Source organism: Saimiri boliviensis, chromosome 9 (assembly GCF_048565385.1).
Source record: "Saimiri boliviensis isolate mSaiBol1 chromosome 9, mSaiBol1.pri, whole genome shotgun sequence".
NCBI classification, from domain to species: domain Eukaryota; kingdom Metazoa; phylum Chordata; class Mammalia; order Primates; family Cebidae; genus Saimiri; species Saimiri boliviensis.
In genome coordinates, this window is record NC_133457.1 from 114,011,725 (window position 1) to 114,031,198 (window position 19,474).

Genomic DNA, 19,474 nt, shown 5'->3' on the forward strand with positions numbered 1-19,474 from the left:
CTAGGCACTATGACTGAAACATTTCCCTAGCGCTTAAACCAGGAACACCCTTCCCATTTTTTTCAATATTGTTCATTATGTAATAATACAAGTCTCTCTTCTCATTTTGTAAAAGTCAGAAGTATAGAAGAGCAGAGAATAACGTCCAGGGGCCCTCCTTCACCTCCCGGCCCTTGCTGCTCCCCAGCACTGCCAGCCCTGCACAGGGTCCAGGAGGAGGTGAGCTGAGGATCAAGACCAATAGGAGTGTGGGCCCAGGAGCAGGGGTGTCCCTAGGCCTTGCCAGGTCCAAGGTCAGCTGGGACACCGCTCTCACAGCTGTCGTGGTTGCCTCCGGTCACAGAAGAATGTGAGGGCTCCAGAGAGGCCACCCCAAAGAAAGCATAGTCATGGCCCTAGAGTGTAGCAAGTCCAAGTATTAAGAAGCAACACATCAAAGGAAACTTCCCCCCACGCAGTGTCAGCTAAGGGTGGTATGTGTCCTTGCAGATCTTACAAGATTGTGATCCTTCACAGGTAAGGGAGGGCACCAAGGGAGTAGTGGAGAGCTGCAGTGAGTGGGGTCTTCATGCCAGGGCAGAGAATGCAAGGCCCAGGTGGCCAGCCAGGTGCCACAGGATTTCTGGCTTCCAGGAGCTGTTTTTCTGTTTGCTGGGGAGGGAGGAGTTAAATGTGATCTGCTTTTTTGCCTTCAGCACAGGGAGTGCTGACTTTTCTTGTTCAGGCAGTAAGTTCAAGATGAGCTGGTCGGGCGCGGTAGCTCAAGCCTGTAATCCCAGCACTTTGGGAGGCCGAGGCGGGTGGATCACGAGGTCAAGAGATCGAGACCATCCTGGTCAACAAGGTGAAACCCTGTCTCCACTAAAGATACAAAAAAATTAGCTGGGCATGGTGGCACGTGCCTGTAATCCCAGCTACTCAGGAGGCTGAGGCAGGAGAATTGCCTGAGCCCAGGAGGCGGAGGTTGCGGTGAGCCGAGATCGCGCCATTGCACTCCAGCCTGGGTAACAAGAGCGAAACTCCGTCTCAAAAAAAAAAAAAAAAACAAAACGATGAGCTCAGGAGAGAAAGGAAGAGGACATTGAGGGCTAGCCTGGTTGAGCCAAGTGGGATGGGACTTAAAGGGAGAACATTGAAAGAATAAGGAGCTTATGGGCCAGGCAACGTGGCCCACGCCTGTAATCGAAGCACTTTGGGAGGCCAAGGCAGGTGGATCACTTGAGGTCAGGAGTTCAAGGCCAGCCTGGCCAACATGGTGAAACCCTGTCTCTACTAAAATTATAAAAATGATCTGGGTGTGGTTGTGGGTGCCTGTAGTCCTAGCTACTCAGGAGGCTGAGACAGGACAATTGCTGGAACCCGGGAGGCAGAGGTTGCAGTGAGCCAGGATTGTACCACTGCACTCCAGCCCGGGTGACAGAGCAAGACTCCGTCTCAAAAAACAAAACAAAAAAACAAAGCGGAGGGTGGAGGAGGGGCTTAAATGAAAGCAGGTGAGAATGGAAACTGTCAGAAGAAGTAGTTCTGGACAAGCACATGACAAGTTCTGATGTGGAGGTGATAGATGAGGTCTCTTCCAGACACTGCTAATAACTGAGACAAACTCAAGGCATTTGTACCCTGTGTCCAGTAAACATCTGTGCCCATTGCCAGGTGAGTTGGAGTGAGATGGGCTAGCTGCTCAGCAGGTACCCTCATGTCACAGTGACTCTGTTCCCCCTTGGGCTACCTTGGTCCCTTGAATGACCATTTGTGTTCTGACATCTCCTAAGTTCATTGGTCCAAGGATGGAGGCTGTCTGCCGTCAGGGTCATCATGGCTGATGGTAGAAACAGTTGCTGATGTTTCATTGGGTGTTTACTGCATTCTAGGGACTGTGCTAAGGACTTTAAATGAATGTACTTCATTTTCACAGCTCTGTGAATAGGTACTATTATTAGTGAAGTAAGCGATGGGGAGACTGAGGCAGGGAGAGATGAAGTGACTTGCCCAAGGTCACAAGGTGATGTGATTGGAGCTGGGACTGAAACCAGGAGAAGGGTCGTGGTCACACCCCCACACTGCCTCTCACCTGCACCAAGGAGTTTTGTCCCATAGCCCAAGGACCTTGGAGATGAATCTCAGTGGCGACCTTTGGCCAGCCTGCCTGAGCCAGAAAGCAGAATCCAGCATTTTTCTGTCCTTGGTTGGCCAGCTCTGAACTGAGAGGCAGAAATGGGCTTTTGCTGCCTGATAGAAATTGAACTGCAGTTACTGACCACCAGGCAGGGAGAGGTAGGTCCCTGTCCCAGCCTCCCACCACTCTGCCTTAGCTGTGAGGACTGAGGGCACTATCATTAGTTGACTACAGAAAGTGAGCACCTGCTGTAGATGTTTATGTTTCATATGTCACATGCTGCGTTACTGTGTTTTTGCAGGGTCCTTTGCCTAACACGTGTGGGCACTTTTGGGAGATGGTGTGGGAGCAGAAGAGCAGGGGTGTCGTCATGCTCAACAGAGTGATGGAGAAAGGCTCGGTAAGTCTCAGATTCATTTGCTGTTCGTGCGACCACGCGTAGCACTTCATACAGTTACCGTTTTCATCTAGATGTTTAATTTTTTTTTCTTTTCTATTTCCTTTACATACTCTCATTTTTTAAAAATATTAAAACAGCCGCATATAAATGCACGTTGGTTGTCAACAAGTCAGTGAAGTGAGTGAAAGGGAGGATGCAGAATTGCACTGACCTCTTCGGCCACTCCCTCTGCATGTGTGATGTGTGCTGCTCCCCCTGCTTGTGCTGCCTGTGCACTTCTTGTCGCAGTGTGGACTTGTGCGTGGAGTTACGGAGACCTGCTTTGGTAAAAGCAGGTTCTTAGTGCTGTAAAGCAAGTTCTTAGTGCATCTTCATGGTGTCTGATATTTTGGCTGGGGAGAGTGTGACTTCTGCAGAGCTACCCCTGTGGAGCTGTGGGAGCAGCTCACTCTAGAGGAGATTTGTCTGCATTCAATACCCGAAACGCCTGGCCCTGCCAGTCCTCCTGAGTGAGCACTGGCTTCAGGATGTGTGTCATTCTAAGTTCTTGCAACTTTTCAAACACCCCTTGGGCTGGTGTGTGGCTGCACGGTGTCCGTTTTTGCAGGCCACTACTCCTGCATCTGTGTCGATGTGTCTAGTCACCTCTCCTTATTGACTTGTTCCCCTCAGTTCATGTTGTACCATGCTTCCAGAATGAGCTTTCTCAAATCCAAGTCTCACCACAGTTCTTCCCAGCTGAAAACCCTTGTGTGGTTCCCTTTGCCTCAGGATAATCCATGGTGTGGCTTACGGACCCCTGAGGGTCTGGCCCTGGACCCCTGGAAACAGACCTCTCACCACTCTTAAAACTTTAGCCAGGACAAACTTTTCTGGTTTTAGTTTCTTACCATGTTCTCTGGGCTACGGAGTCCCAGTGCCCAGGCTCATCACACTTCCAGGTACCCCTGGATGGCTGCCCTCAGCTCCCCAGCTGCCTATACTCCCCCCTGCCCTCCTCACTCTGTTGGGATAGCCGAGGACAGCCAATAACTGGATAGCCACTCTCCTGTGTGGACCATCTGTGTAGACTGTCCTGTGTAGATTTTATATATTGACTGTCCTGGGTAGACTGTCTGTGTAGACTGTCTTATGTAGACTGTTTGTATAGACTGTCCTATGTAGACCATCCCATGTAGACCATCTGCCTATGCAGGCACAGGCCAACATTCAGCAGGGCCACAGGCTCCTCGGCCTCCCAGCCCTTGCTGCTCCCCAGCACTGCCAGCCCTGCACAGGGTCCAGGAGGAGGTGAGCTGAGGATCATGGAGACCAATAGGAGTGTGGGCCCAGGATCAGGGGTGTCCCTAGGCCTTGCCAGGTCCAAGGTCAGCTGGGACACCGCTCTCACAGCTGTCGTGGTTGCCTCCGGTCACAGAAGAACGTGAGGGCTCCAGAGAGGCCACCCTTCCAAAGACAGCATAGTCATGGCCCTAGAGTGTAACAAGTCCAAGTATTAAGAAGCAACACATCAAAGGAAACTTCAGCAGCGAGCACTTGAAGCATTAACCACAAAGCCTCTCCTCTCCACCACACACAAAGAAATGGCTTAGTTGCTCCCATGAAGTATCCCTCATAGGACAGCACATGTTGAGAATCATAGGGGTTTGTTTTGTTTTGGGATTGGGATTTTTCTCTTCCCCCACCCGACTTTGCGTAATGAAAGCATTTATTTGCCCAACAGTAACAGATAGGGAGCTTGCCTGAGTGTTCTGTTGGTGATAGAATGTATCATGTTTTAGAAAATAATTTTTTCAGTGAAAGGTGGTTCTTAAACTTTTTCTTCCTTCCTTAGTAGCATGATTAGTAAAATGTGAAGTTACAAATGTGAAGCAAACCCCCACCCTTCACCACTTGTCAGCAATTTTGAACTGAAGAAAGGAAGCATTAGGTTCTCACAGCACACTGCAAGGGAGGGGAAGCCTGGCAGCCCGTGGGAGCGTTCAGCACAGCGCCATCTGCAGGCTTCCGACCCTCAGCACCACTGACTCTTGGGCTGGATCATTTCTCTGCTAGGGATGGGGCAGGGAGTGGCTTGCTGGGCTTTGTAGGATGCTTAGCAGCATCTCTGGCCTCTGCCCACCAGATGCCAGTAGCAGCCCCTCTCCAGATGTGGCAATCAGATGTGTTTCTGTCTAGACTCCAGACTTTGTCCAGTGCCCCCTGGTAGGCCAAATTGCCCCTGGTTGAGAACCATTGCTGTAGATATTGATTGATTAAAATTCCCAACCCTCAATACCTAGAGGTATTGAGGGTTGGGAATTTTAAATCAAGACATTTATTCAGAAATTACCAGATACAGTAGCACTTGCTCTTTTATTTCTTTGTTGCTGTTTGGCCGACCCCCCCCTTTGCTATGAGCACAAGGTTTGCTTTAGCAGTGGTTGTCACATTACAGCAAGAAGCAATGCCCAATGCTGTGGTTACCTGTTTGAGTGGTGTCCAGTGCTGTAGGTACATGTCCGAGCGGTGTCCAGTGTTGTAGTTATGTGTTCGGGCCTCACCAGTCCCTGTGCTTCGTTGTCTCCCACCCAAGGCTGATCATAAATGGCCCACAGATCCACTGTGACAACCTTTCCCTTTGGGTTACTGTGGTGGCATCAGAAACATAGCTGGTTGGCTTTGCTGTAGTTACTGTGATAACTGGCCAGCTGTCCCTGCTTTCCTTTGTAAGTATCCCATTCTACTCGAGGGTTACTTGGGCATACAAATTGGCATGAAAAGCAATGTATGGTTTGAGATTCTTAAAGTTTCTTTGGAATCAACATTTTCAATTCTGTATCCACATTATCCCTCCCAGAGGGCTGGCTGGGAAAAATCATGAGAAGTTACAGTATCTTATTTGCTCAGCTAATCTAATTATAAATGATCCACACAGCTTGCGGTAAAACCAGTTTTGGGGGAGTTTTCATTGAATGCATACTTGTTTTCTGATTTCCTTCCTTCACCACGTAGTATAGGATGCTCGCTCTTACTTTTGGCAAACATGCCTATCATCTTTTGGGACCCTGGGCTTCCTGGAAGCCAGTTATGCAGAAGATGATTGTGTGTGTTAGACTGGGGTCATCCAGATGGCCAGAGTTGTCACTAGTTCAATTTAAGGATTAACTTTAGACATGTCAGTATAGGCTGTGCATGCCTAAGGGCTGGGATTGTTGTTTAGCTGGGGGAAGTAAGCAAGACGAGTTTAATTGGCCATTGCAGAATATCACCTGTATCTCCCTCCTGAAATCATTACCAAAGCTGCTGTTTGCTTTCATGCACAAGACATTGCATTTTGTATCGCAGGGTCCATAAAATTCATTTTTCTCTCATACTTTAGTTCTCTGTGTTAATAATTTCTGGTGAAACCAAGTTACCCGTCACACACAGGGTTGCTGTAGATGTCTTTCATGGGTTTTCCTAACATCGCCTGCCCACTTGTTTGGGAAGGCCTCAAGGACTCTAACATCTGTCTTCATGGTAGAAACAGCCACGAGCGATGCCAGCATGTTGGCACCGCCATGTTCCTCTGGTGCCAGCCCAAGATATGACTCAATTTGAGGCCTGGTGAAGGACTGCATTCTAATAAAAATCAGTCTACTTTTCATGGCAGTATATATCAATGTAATAGAGTAACTGGAAATAGCGATCCTGTCCCTTTTAAAACAAAAATTTCTGCTGGAAATGACAGAGCATAGCTTGTTGCTACAGACACCTAGGAGTCCTTAAAAAACAATATTGGGTGATTGACAGTTGTGTTCCAGATTCCTCAGTTGTAGATTTCCAAAGTGTTAGTCTTTACCCAGATTACAGAGGGTTATTAGGTGTCAGGTTTGGTTTTGAAAGTGAGTGCTTGCTGTCTGGAGGTGAGATTTAAGACTCATCTACCCTGCTCATGAGATGAGGAATGGTGGCCTCTTCCTCCTGCATTTCTGTTCTTTGCTACCTTCTCTGTCTGCTCACGTGTGGAATGCCCACCCCAGCACAGATGGTGTGGAACCTATCATATCAGTCTCGTTTCTGTGGTCTTGAGGCATTATAAGATCTAGTTGTTAGAAGTGTGGGAGTAATTCATCTTTTCATGTTCTTCTAAGTTCCTGCTTTCAGCTGCCACACTGACTCTGGCTAAGTGGGGGTCTTGCCATATAATTAGCACCTTCATGCAGAGTGGCAGAATTGCTTCAATGGTGACAGATTGTCCCCATTCAAGGGTTCACTTTTGGCAACCCATAACTGATCCAGGGAGGTCACATGGGTGAAGCTAGCTAAGATTTCAGACAGGCCCGTGTCCAGACTCTTGAGAAAGCTCTGTTGGCTTCTGGGCTGGCCCTGTGAAGTTTGGTGCCATGCTGGCATCACAACCTGCTGTTTCCTAATTTGTTTCTCCCACATTTTGCTTTGGTTTGTCTTTTGGGCAGCTTCCAGCTTCAGTAGAGCTGGACCAGTAGGCATTTGAGGTTCTGTATTCACCCTCCTCAAGTGCTTCCTGGCTCCTCATTGCACCCAGATGATGCCACAGGTCCCTGGGCCTGCTGCCAGTCAGCTGTGATCTGCGCCTCTGCTGGCCCCTTCTCCAGCTGCTCTTTTCGGCCTGGCTTATTTGCAGTCACTGACTAGGAAATCCTAGTCACCCTTCAAAACCGGCCTCTTGCACAGAGCTTTCTCTGATCTCCCTTTCCTGTAACCTTGGCTGACCTAAAACAGTTCCCTCTTCGGAATTCCTCCTGCATGTCTGTAGCATTTCCCCCTCAACCCTCCCCCATAGTCCACCTTGTCACTGCTGGGCACAGGAGTGTCTCCTGACAGACAGCTGGCCCTGAAGCCTCTGCCTTCACCCACACCATCCTTTGCCCCAGAGGAGGTATTGAGTGGGTTAGTGCACGTGACCTGCAAGTCTCATTTGCCCAAGAGCTGTTGACACACGCCGACAGTTCTTTTGCTGAAAATCATGAGGGCTTTGACTTTCCCTCTGTCTAGGCACATGGTCGAGCTGACCCGTCAGCTCTGCCCCTGCTGACCTGCCATTTTTGTCCACAGCAGTTATCCATGAGCAGAAACGTTTGTGTAACTGAGGCAGAAACTTACTTCAAGTAAAATGTCACTAAATTCGAGTCAGTTTTTGTCTTGACCCTAAATGAAACAAAATTTTCATAAATTTGCTTGTTTTAAAGACAAACATAATGAGCTGCATTTAAATCAAGAACATCAAGTAGTTTCTGAGATTATCAAAATACAAGATCAAAAGTGTTTTTCTGAATGAACTGAACCAAACGAGAATGAAAGGGCAAGTCCTGGGGAGCCTCTCCAAGCCTTCTCTGAAAGTTAGTCTGCATCTGGTGACAGCCTTTCAGCCTCTCCAAATGGCCTCACTTGCCGTCTCCCCTGCTTTTATTTTTAATTGCCTATGAGTTTTCTGTGCAGGGTAAGGCACCTACATTCTATGCCAGCAGCCCTGATCACGTCCTGGGTAATGTTTGAAATGCCTGTGTAGAGGAGTTGTGAAGCCTTTTGTACAGGCTGGCTTCACCTTGTCGACAGTGAGAAAGGGTCAGAGCCCTGCAGGACCCCATTGCCGTGTTTGACCAGGGAGCTGATGGGTTTGGAAGCCTGAGCCCTGTCCGCCCAGCCGGCCCCGGTCAGCAGCTTCGTGCCTCCACCCCCATCTCCCCATGAGGCAGGCATCTAGGCTGACCATGACTTCCACGTTCAGAAAACCCCAGGCCTTTGGGTTACCACGAAGCTTGAGGAATGTGCTCCAAGTCTCCTGCCATAGGAAAATGGTTGCTCACACTAATTCTCTGTTATTTGTTCCCCTAGTTAAAATGCGCACAGTACTGGCCACAAAAAGAAGAAAAAGAAATGATCTTTGAAGACACAAATTTGAAATTAACATTGATCTCTGAAGATATCAAGTCATATTATACAGTTCGACAGCTAGAATTGGAAAACCTTACAGTAAGTGTGGCCCACCCTTCAGCACTGCAGCTTCCTTTTCCGCCTTGGGTGATACTACCTGATGCCAGTGTTCCTGGCTCTTATATACCCCTAGCAAGATGTGGTTTTGGCACTGTGGTGAGCGGGACTTACTTGTGTACCTCCCGAGTGCCCCGGAGTGCCCGGGAGGGTGGAGGCCACAGTGCTCTTTCTGACCTTTAACAGCAGTTCTGAGGGAAAGAGTTTCTTACCCAGAAGACTGCTTGCACAGCTGCAGAGGGACTGAAGCAGCAGCTTGCAAGTCCCAGCAAAATGTGCTGCCTTCTTGGTGGTCTTCAGTCTTTGAGTCTGAAGAGAGAGAAGAAGGGGTCTCGGGCTCACTCTGGTTTCTTCGCTAGTGGAAGTTTTCTGGGCCAGGTCTTGGGTTTATTGTTGGAGGAAGAGTTTATAACACCAGCTACTTACTTGGGAAAAGTTGGTATCAGAACATGGCAAGGCATTGTGGTAAACAGCACCACACCGAAGGCTCTGCTCTTGGAGCTTCAGAATCATTCCCCTGGAGCCGGAACTTGGAGGAGTTCATGGCATTGTGGGGAACAGTGGAGGGAGTGTGAGGCAGCCCCTGGGGCACCAGTGAAAGGTGACCAGCCACCAGCCTCTGGAACCTAGCTGGGGTCGAATCCTGGCCCCACCTTATCAGCCCATCAGATTGGGGCAAGGGACATCACTTCTCACCATGTCTTGGTCTCCTCTTCTGTCAAACTCAGGTTTTGCGAGGGCTCTGGGAGGTCCTGCATGGGAAGGGTTAGCAGTTACCATGGGTGTGTAGCATGGGCTTTGTCTGATGGGAAGGTGGAGCCACGGGGAGACCGTGTGGAGTGGGGCTCCAGGACTGTGTTGCAGGGGAGTGATCTGCTTCTGGGTGACCCCATGTCTCCCCTTCTCAAGCACTGTTTTTTAGTCATTGTGGCTCCTGTTGTTCAGTTACTAGTTGTAAGCCGAGTGCGGTGGCTCACATCTTTAATCCCAGCACTTGGGGACGCTGAGGCCAGGAGGATCACTTGAGGCCAGGAGTTCAAGACCAGCCTGGGCAACATAGCAAGAACCCTGTCTCTACAAAAATACAATTAGCCAGACAAGGTGGCACGCTCCTGTAGCCCCAGCTACTCAGGAGGCTGATGGCAGGAGGACTGGTTGTGCCCAGGAGTTCAAGGCTGCAGTGAGCTATGCTTGTATCACTGCACTCCAGCCTGGGTGACAGGGTAAGACCCTGTCTCCAAAAACAAAAATAAAAATAAATAAAAAAATAGTAGAAGTAAGATCTAGAATTTAGCACAGGTTACCAGGAAGTAGAGAAGAGGTTTGGGCTGCCTGGCTCCTGAGGACGGCAGCGGTGCAGCTGCTGAGAGTGCTTTCTGCCCTCTGGTGGTGCCGGCGCCGGAGCCACCAGCCCTGCCATAGCCCTGGCAGAGCAGAGGGTCTCTGAGTACGGTGGATGGAGGCACTTTCTGGAGGATTCTCAGGAATATCATGGGCAGTGTGTTGGAATGTGCTGGAGGATTTATGCAGTAGACTTTAAAAAGAATTAGCATTTGCAAGGCTGACATTGAGAGTGACTCCTGGTAAACTCCTGCCTGTTGAGGTAAACTGAATTTGAAGAGAGCACAAGAGCTGTGTGCTTTTTGCTTGACAGAGCGAACACAGCCGGCTCCGAGGTTTTGGTGTTAGGATCTGTTTGCTCCAACAGACTTTGTTTTTAAAAGGCTTTTCTCAGCCGTGGCTGGCTGTTCTAGCACAACGCTGGAATGAATTCCTTGTGAAAGAGGTGGGCAGGTGTGAGGGAGGGTGTCAGCAGGTGGTAACCCACACCTAGGAGGATTAAAAGAAAACTTGCTTTTGGCATGCTTGCTTCTTACGCAGTTTTAAAATACACTTTAAGGGCTTTTCTTCTTCTCTGCCTGCCCCCACCCCCCAAATAGAAGTATTTCTTTTTCTTTAATGTCATTAAGGTTATTGGATATGGTTTTCCAGAGAGGGAAGAAGGATGGTATTGCCTAGTGTGATTCTAGCAGTTACCCTAACGCACACAAATTTCTCCTTGTTCTGTGTAAGATACTGTATTTAATATTGAATAGATATTAAATATTTACTGGTGTATTTAATGGCTGGGGCAGGGTTAATTTTGTATACTGTGTTGCATGTTCTCATCCCAGCAGAGTCAGGGGGATATCCTAGTAACTATACCATGAGCTCTGTGAGAGTGAGGTGGTATCTTTGCCCCCGCCTCCCTGGCACAGTAACTGGCACATGGTTGGCATAGCATGGCCATTCGTCACGTGAAGGAAGGCATCGTCAGCAGGTCTGTGGCCTGAATCGTTCTGCTGTCAGCTGCTCTCCAGGTGGCCCTGGCACCGGGCCGCAGGGAAGCCCTCTAGGCTGGTGCGGTTCCTGTCTGTGGCTGCCATTCTGGGCCCATGTCAGGAGACTTTCACTTCTGGAGCCCTTCCCCTCTCAGGGCCTTGCTTACCAGGTGACTGGTTCCCATTTCCTGTGAGCTCTTAGGTCATTGAAGATCTTGCGCCCTCCCCTCCTGCGAGGGCTGCCGTTTCCTCACAGCTGCTGGAAGCCTCAAGGAAGAAGCAGACCTGGAAACAGACCCCAGGCGGTTGTTTCTGTTCCTCTGGGGCAGACCCAGCCAGGGGAAGAGACTCTGGGGCAAGGGCTGGGGTCCTCCTTTCAAAAGAGTCTGCAGCAGCCTCTGAGTGTGGACTCTTGCCTCCAAGCGTCCGCCTGCTCGTCAGAAGAATGGGAGTACCTGCCTGGGTCAGTTGCTGGGAGACGCAGCGCCAGCACACGGGACACACTCGGTTCATGGACCGATGTTGTCCACGTTGACCGCCCCTTCAGCTGGGCATTGAGCCACACCTTGGGGTCACCACTCTTTGGAGACCAAGTCTGTTACTTTTTCCTCTAAAGTGACAATCCTCTGAAACCTCCAGATCATCTTTAAGCCCCATCCGAAAGTTGCCCGGAGCCAGTGCCTCACCTGCTGTTCCTTGTTCACTCTTTCACAGGAGGCCTTGCAGGGCTTTATGACAAGATTTTTGTGGGTGGCTGCACAGCATCATAGTGACTCGTGAGACGGAGAGAAACCAGTTGTAACCATGTAGACAGTGGAAGTGACAGGGACATCAGAGAAAAGAGGTGGGGGGACTCTTCGATCCTAAGGGACGTGAAGTCTAAGCAGGTGCATCCTGAGGGTTCAGCCTCAAGCCCAGGGCCTGGCCCCGGGGCATGGTGTTTGTTGACTGGGTGTGTGGACCCTGGGAGAAAGTCTGAAAATTAATGTTCCTCTTAGAGGTCCCTGAGTGGAAGGTGACTCTGTGTGAACTTGGAACTAGTGATTTCTGTACAAATGATTCTCTGAGAACCATCATGAGAATTTTTCTCTTTCAGACTCAAGAAACTCGAGAAATCTTACATTTCCACTATACCACATGGCCTGACTTTGGAGTCCCTGAATCGCCAGCCTCATTCTTGAACTTTCTTTTCAAAGTCCGAGAGTCGGGGTCGCTCAGCCCGGAGCACGGCCCCGTGGTGGTGCACTGCAGTGCAGGCATCGGCAGGTCTGGGACCTTCTGTCTGGCTGATACCTGCCTCTTGCTGGTAAGGAGGCCCTTGTGGGCATCCCAGGGAATTCCTCCACGTGCTCTGCCTTGATGTTTTTTCCCAAGTAGAAACTGGAGCACTCCTCTTCTGAAATAGAGAAAGTCTCTGTGTTAGTCCATTTTTGCGTCACTCTAAAGGAGTACCTGAGACTCGGTAATTTATAAAGAAAAGAGGTTAACCAGTTCATGGTTCTGCAGGCTGTAGAAGCATGGCACCAGCATCTGTTTGGCTTCTGGGGAGGTCTCAGGGAGCTTCCAGTCTCGGTGGAAGGTGAAAGGGAGCAGGAGTAAGAGATGGGGGAGGTCCCAGACTGTTTAACAACCAGATCTCTGTAAATACGTTATTGTCAGGGAAGGTACCAAGCCTTTCATGAGGGACCCACCCCCTGGCCCAGACACCTGCCACCCAGTCCCACCTCCAACACTGGGGATCCCATTTCAGCATGAGGTTGGGAGGGGACAGACATCCTAACGTGTTAGTCACATTGCCCTCGAGAATGGGACCTGGCTGACTGACGTCTCCTCTCTGGCTTTCAGATGGACAAAAGGAAAGACCCTTCTTCCGTTGATATCAAGAAAGTGCTGTTAGAAATGAGGAAGTTTCGGATGGGGCTGATTCAGACAGCAGACCAGCTGCGCTTCTCCTATCTGGCTGTGATTGAAGGGGCCAAATTCATCATGGGAGACTCTTCCGTGCAGGTCAGCATTGCTTTTCTTTGAATCCAGGTGTGACTGTTTTAACTTTTTTGTCCTTGAAGGAGGCTGTCAGTTTCTAACCATTCAAACACCATCTGGTGTAGCTGCTCTTCATGTTTAAAATAGCTAGAGAGTTGTCAGAACGTTCACCACGTTCCACTTTGTGGTGCTTGAAGTGCTCACATAGAGAGCATCGATAGGAGAAGAGATTTTATTTTCAGAAGATTTCATCTTCCCAGTATATGGCTGCAGCCCGAGAAGCCGAGCGCCCCTCGCCAAGCCACCACTCCGCTCACGCGAAGGGATTTCCCGACAAAACAGCCAACGCCAGCACTAATAGGACTTCCTCTTGCTGCTCTTTCAAGGATCAGTGGAAGGAGCTTTCCCATGAGGACGTGGAGCCCCCACCCGAGCATGTCCCCCCGCCTCCCCGGCCACCGAAACGAATCCTGGAGCCACACAATGGGAAATGCAGGGAGTTCTTCCCAAACCACCAATGGGTGAAGGATGAGACCGGGGAGGATAAAGTCTGCCCCATCAAGGAAGAAACAGGAAGCTCCTTAAATGCCACACCCTACAGCATGGAAAGGTAATATGATTGGGTCCCAGCTTGCTGGGGTAAGGGGAAATGACCTTCTGTTCTAGAATCACACGCTGGTGCCGAAACCCTGTGGATGGGGCCTCCTGTTGGCAGCCAGTGCTTCCACATCCCTGGGGAACGGGACTCGAGGGGGTGCTGCAGCCCTTCCACTCCTGGCTGCGGGAGGCCGAGGCACATGAACGACTTCTGTGGGCTTCTAGCGCCACCTTGTGTTGCTTTTTGGAATGAGTAGCTTAGTGCCACTGAGTAGCTATAATTTTTCTGTGCCCCTGACAGTGCCCTCCCCCAGGCTTCCGGCCAGCCCTGAAATGTGATGTCCAGGCTTGACCGTGTACTATTTTCAGGCCCCACAGTGGTCCTTTGGGGAGTGTAACCTTTTTTATGTGGTCTTGATTAAATTCCCATTTTACTTCCTTGCAGTTTGACATCTGTTAGTGAGTACCTATGTGGAGCACTGAGTTAACTAGCACATGTCCACATGTTTCCATGTCCCCTGGTCTGTGTTCTAGACCATCTTTTTGGAAAAGAGGCAGACCCAAGGCCTATTTTGGTGGGGGCCCCTGGACAGTGATATGATAGAAGTGTGTGCTGCGATTGTCAGCGAAGGCTGCTTGCAGGAGGTGGCCGTGCACGGCAAGCTTGCAGAACGAGTAGGTGTTAGTTCTAGCTGGAGGTGTCACTGCTGGCTGTGCCTTGGTCCCTGCTTTCTGGAGGGAAGTTTTAAGAGACGTCCTTACTCTGACCCAGCAGTTGTATACATGGAGAAATGTACCTCGTAGCCATTCTCAAAACAATCATGTAAAGATATGTGTAGGTAGGTGAGTGTTGTGGCATTGTTTATAGTGGTGAAGAATTAGAGACGACCCAATGCTATAATCAGCGATCTGATCGATTATGTTCTCTCTGCGTGTTGGGATGTCCTGTAGCTCCTAAAGAATGATATCTGGGTGTGTACTGATGTGGCCAGACATTGCAAATGCAGCACATGAGAAAGCAAGTCACACAATAGTGTGTACACCAGTGGGGCCTCCAGCCAGATCATCAGTGACCACTTGCCCAGGCACCGGTGCTCCCTGCCCTGGGTGTGGTTGCTGTCTGAAGTACCTGGGGAGGGGTGATAAGTGGACTGCAGGCTGATGTGGGTCCTGGCCTGGCCCTCCCTCCAAGCAGAGGGGGCTGGCTGGCCGGCAGGGTTAACATCAGCCTACTCTGTCTATGTGTGGCTTGTTTTTTCCTAGAGTTCCTGCCACAGTAGCAGCATCCTTGCCTTTCATTTTCTCCCAAGTGAGTAACCCATCCCTGCCCCTCTGATTCCTCAGCATGAGTCAAGACACTGAAGTTAGAAGTCGGGTCGTGGGGGGAAGTCTTCGAGGTGCACAGGCTGCCTTCCCAGCCAAAGGAGAGCCGTCACCGCCTGAGGAGGAGGAGGACCATGCTCTGACTCACTGGAAGCCCTTCCTGGTCAACATGTGCATGGCTACAGTCCTCACGGCCGGCGCGTACCTGTGCTACAGGGTATGTTTCCACTGACAGAGCGCTGGCGAGGTGCGTGTGTGCAGAGAGCACTGGCCGCTAGCCCGATGGTAGGATTCAGTTCTGTGGCGCATCTGAGCCAGTCTCAGAAGAAACAGAGCAAAGGTTTTAAAGTCTGGAACTGTGGAAGGGCTAACAAGAGAATTAAGGATCGATGCACTGGGGTTTTAAGGAGCCCTCTGGTCCCAAGAATATAAGAGTCTAATCTCAGGGCCTTAACCTATTCAGGAGTAAGTAGAGAAAATGCCAAATATGTCTGTTTCTCTCTCTCTCTCTCTTTTTTTTTTTTTTTTTTGTTCATTTGTTTTTGAAAAAAAAAAAAAGAGTTACAACACATTGTTGTTTTTAACCTTTATAAAACGCAGCTTTTGTTATTTCTGGAAAAAAAAATAGGCACTTATGAAACTTTCTCATACCCTTAGGTGATATAATCAGCTATATAATTTGTATTTGATTTCCCAGGGAAGGAATCCCAAACTTTTATGAATGTAAACTCCCTTGGAGAAGAGGGTTAGCACGCTATTGCGCTCAGGCCCCTCAGCTGTGTGCACACTGAGCCAGGACAGGGGCTTTGAGCTTTCCCACAGTAGGAAGAACAGCAGCAAAAGGCCATCTAGAAAACAAAACCCGCCTCTGCTTCTGCTCACGGTGTCCCCACTGGGTTTCCATCGTCCTTTCTCCATTGCTCCCTCCTGTGGCAGCCATGTTGCTCATGTACCAGCCCTCATCACCCCTTCCCCATAAATGGGTTTCCTCCAGGCCTCTGCCTTGGGGTCAGGGTGGCCATTGGCATGTCAATCCGCTGTTGATTCAGAGAAGCAGGCTCCACCTCATTGGGAGAAGTGCCATTTCAGCCAAAATTCTCACGGTAGACGTGTGTTGCTGTTCTATAAGGGGAAGAGAGGGCTAGCCTCAGAGCTCTGGCCATGGAAATGACCTCAGACTGTTTCATCGTTTTAAATATTTTACCTCTTTCCAGGTGGCCGAGTACATCAGATGGTTTTGCAAAATGCAAACAATTTTTTCCTTGGGGGTGATTTTTGGGGAGAGGGGGCTACTGTGAAAAGAAAGACCAAAACCCCCTTTGCTCCCTCAGAGGTTGGAGTTGCCGGGGGGTGTGGCCGGGGTCATGCATGAGGCGACAGCTCTGCGGGTGTGGGTCTAGGCTCATCTGAACTGTTTGGTTTCATTCCAGTTCCTGTTCAACAGCAACACATAGCCTGACCCTCCTCCACTCCACCTCCACCCACTGTCCGCCTCTGCCCGCAGAGCCCACGCCCGACTAGCAGGCATGCCGCGGTAGGTAAGGGCCGCCGGACCGCGTAGAGAGCCGGGCCCCTGACGGACGTTGGTTCTGCACTAAAACCCATCTTCCCTGGATGTGTGTCTCACCCCTCATCCTTTTACTTTTTGCCCCTTCCCCTTTGAGTACCAAACCCACAGCCATTTTTGAGGAGAGCGAAGGAGAGTACCATGCTGGTGGCACAGAGGGAAGGGGCCTGCGCCAGACTCGGGGCTCCCGCCACCCCAGGGCTCCCATCTGGAGCAGCCCAGTGGGTGGCACACCAACAGCCTCCTCGAATCTACAGGGAGCAACTCTCCACTTCATATTTATTTAAACAAACTTTCCCCTAAAGGCGTCCATAGTGCACTAGCATTTTCTTGAACCAATAATGTATTAAAATTTTTTGATGTCAGCCTTGCATCAAGGGCTTTATCAAAAAGTACAATAATCAATCCTCAGGTAGTACTGGGAATGGAAGACTTTGCCATGGGCCTGCTGCATCAGACCAGTACTGGGAAGGAGGACGGTTGTAAGCAGTCGTTATTTAGTGATACTGTGGGTAACGTGAGAAGGTAGAACAATGGTATAATATATAATGAACACGTGGGTATTTAATAAGAAACATGATGTGAGGTGACTTAGTCCCGCTTATTCTCCTCCCTGTTACCTGCTAGCTCTAGTTCTCATCGCCACTCCCCCAAGTGTATTAGAATGCATGTACGGTCGTCTTGGGTCCTGATGAAAAATATGTGCTTGAAATGAGAAACTTGGATCTCCGCTTACTCACGTGCCCATGTCCAAGCCTACCCTGCCTGTGCATGACCTGATCATTACGTGGCTGTGGTTCCTAAGCCTGTTGCTGAAGTCATTGTCACTCAGCAATAGGGTACAGTTTTCCAGGAATAGGCATTTGCTGGATTCCTGGCATGACACTCTAGTGACTTCCTGGTGAGGCCCGGCCTGTCCTGGTACAGCAGGGTCTCGCTGTAACTCAGACATTCCAAGGGTATGGAAGCCATATTCACACCTCACGCTCTGGACATGATGGAGGCCAGCAGGGACCCCCCCGCCCACCTTTGGGATCAGCCTCCACTATTCCAAGTCAGCACTCTACTTAGACTGTGATTTGGAAGAGAGGCAACTGCTGGAAACCACATTTCTTAAACAGCCTGGGTGACGGTCCCTTAGGCAGCCTGCCACCGTCTCTGTCTTGGCTAACCTTGCCGAGAGAGGCGCGTCTGCTCCACCCTTGAACCCTGTGCGGGCCCGCTGGTGCTCACGACTCTTCCTGCAAAAGGAACTTAAGACCTCCACATTAAGTGGCTTTTTAACAAGAAAAACACGGCAGCTGTAGCTCCGGAGCTACTCTCTTGCCAGCATTTTCACATTTTGCCTTTCTCGTGGTAGAAGCCAGTACAGAGAGATTCTGTGACGGGAACATCCGAGGCGTCACCCGCAGAGCTGTGGTGAGGTGTGGATAAGGCTTAGGTGCCAGGCTGTAAGCATTCTGAGCTGGGCTTGTTGTTTTTAAGTCCTGTATATGTATGTAGTAGTTTGGGTGTGTATATATAGTAGCATTTCAAAATGGACGTACTGGTTAACCGCCTACCCTGGAGAGCGGCTGGGGCTCTCCACCCTGTTCCACGTATGTTGGAGAAGTAGCGAGCTGCTCTGCTATATGCCTTAAGCCAATATTTACTCATCAGGTCATTATTTTTTACAATGGCCGTGGAATAAACCATTTTTACAAAAATAAAAACAAAAAAAAGCGAGGTGTTTTGGTATAATACCTTTTCAGGTGTGTGTGGATACGTGGCTGCATGACTGGGTGGGCGGGGGGCATGTCTCAGGGTCTTCTGTGACCTCACAGAACTGTCAGACTGTACAGTTTTCCAACTTGGCCATATTCATGATGGGTTTGCCTTTTAGCTGCAACAATAAAATTTTTTTCTAAAGAACATGAATTTGGGGTGCTTCCCATTTTTTCTTTGCTTAATAGACCTAAGCCGGGATGAGCGACTCCTGTTTCTTTCCATCCTTGCTGATGTGAAACAGATGTTGTCAGTCAACTGGGGTTAGGGTTTTCCACTCCCCAGAATTAACCTCAGCGTCGTGGACGGTGCCCTCAGGCTGGAATGCTTTCCTGACTGGGAGCTTATTGACCACCTTAGGCTTCAATGCGTTTCCTTCCCAAAACCCACACTTGGCATGCATAGGCCCTCAGATAATTTCACAAACTTATCAGTGGTGTTTGAAGAACAGTGTTTTAAGTTGTAATCTCAAAACTGTGTCCATTACCCAATTGCCTCTAAGAGACAATGGTTACCACATCTCAGTACATAAAGTCTATTTGATATAGAATTGACTTAGACATAAGATAGTCTTTCATTTGTGTACAAAATTAAACTGTAAATTCCTTGGAAACTTATTTTGACTTTTTGTTTTGAAGTAATTTTGGATTTGCAAAATGAAACGGTACAAAGAGTTCCCTGGTACCCTCCAAGTTTCCTCAGCTGTTTCAAAGCTGACTGCAGACCCAGGCTTCTGAGACCAGCAACAGGACAGGCTGTGGTCATGTGGCCCCACAGGGGCCTGGGGCTGCAGATGTCAGTGTGGCTCCCACCGTTTCAGGTATGAAAAAGGTCATCTAAGCTTTTCAAGAAGAGGGAGGTTGCTCCATGGCCATGGTCCCCAAACTTTTTGGCACCAGAGACCAGCTCCATGGAAGACAGTTTTTCCACAGACCTGGGGGTGGTGGGGGACGGTTTTGGGATCCACCTCAGGTCATCAGGCATCAGATTCTCATAAGGAGCACAAAACCTAGATCTCACAGTTCACAATAGGGTTCGCGCTCTTATGAGAGCCTAATGCAGCAGCTGATCTAACGGGAGGCGGAGCTCAGGCGGTAATGCCCACTCACTGCTCCCCTCCTGCCCTGCGGCCCAGTTCCTAACAGGCCTTGGACCAGTACCAGGTATGTGGACTGGGGGTTGGGGACCCCTGCTCTAGGCTAGTACTGCTGGTGCTTAAAAAAGGAGGGGGACTGACAAATCAGATGGGGCAAAAGGGCAGAGGCCATGCTGCAGAATGCCCACAGGGTGAGCACGCCTGGAGCCTTCACCAGCACGCAGGGAAGCCCAGAGACGGCGTTGCCCAGAGCCGCTGCCTGAGGCCCCTCCTCCAGGTGTCCTCACAGCACCCCACGAAACCACAGGAGTGA

The 19,474-nt window shown here is 49.8% G+C and overlaps 1 protein-coding gene across 1 annotated transcript in view; it reads left to right on the forward strand.

The window, feature by feature from the left end:
- The window catches only part of PTPN1 (protein tyrosine phosphatase non-receptor type 1), a 72,351-nt gene extending 53,669 nt beyond the window's left edge, over positions 1 to 18,682 (forward strand). The window contains exons 4-10 of the mRNA XM_003932569.4: positions 2,418 to 2,516; positions 8,355 to 8,492; positions 11,928 to 12,137; positions 12,677 to 12,838; positions 13,201 to 13,424; positions 14,756 to 14,951; positions 16,165 to 18,682. Coding sequence (XP_003932618.1) covers positions 2,418 to 2,516; positions 8,355 to 8,492; positions 11,928 to 12,137; positions 12,677 to 12,838; positions 13,201 to 13,424; positions 14,756 to 14,951; positions 16,165 to 16,188 — 1,053 coding nt within the window. The 3' untranslated portion in view covers positions 16,189 to 18,682. The remainder of the gene's footprint in view (positions 1 to 2,417; positions 2,517 to 8,354; positions 8,493 to 11,927; positions 12,138 to 12,676; positions 12,839 to 13,200; positions 13,425 to 14,755; positions 14,952 to 16,164) is intronic.
- The last annotated feature ends 792 nt before the right edge of the window (positions 18,683 to 19,474 follow it).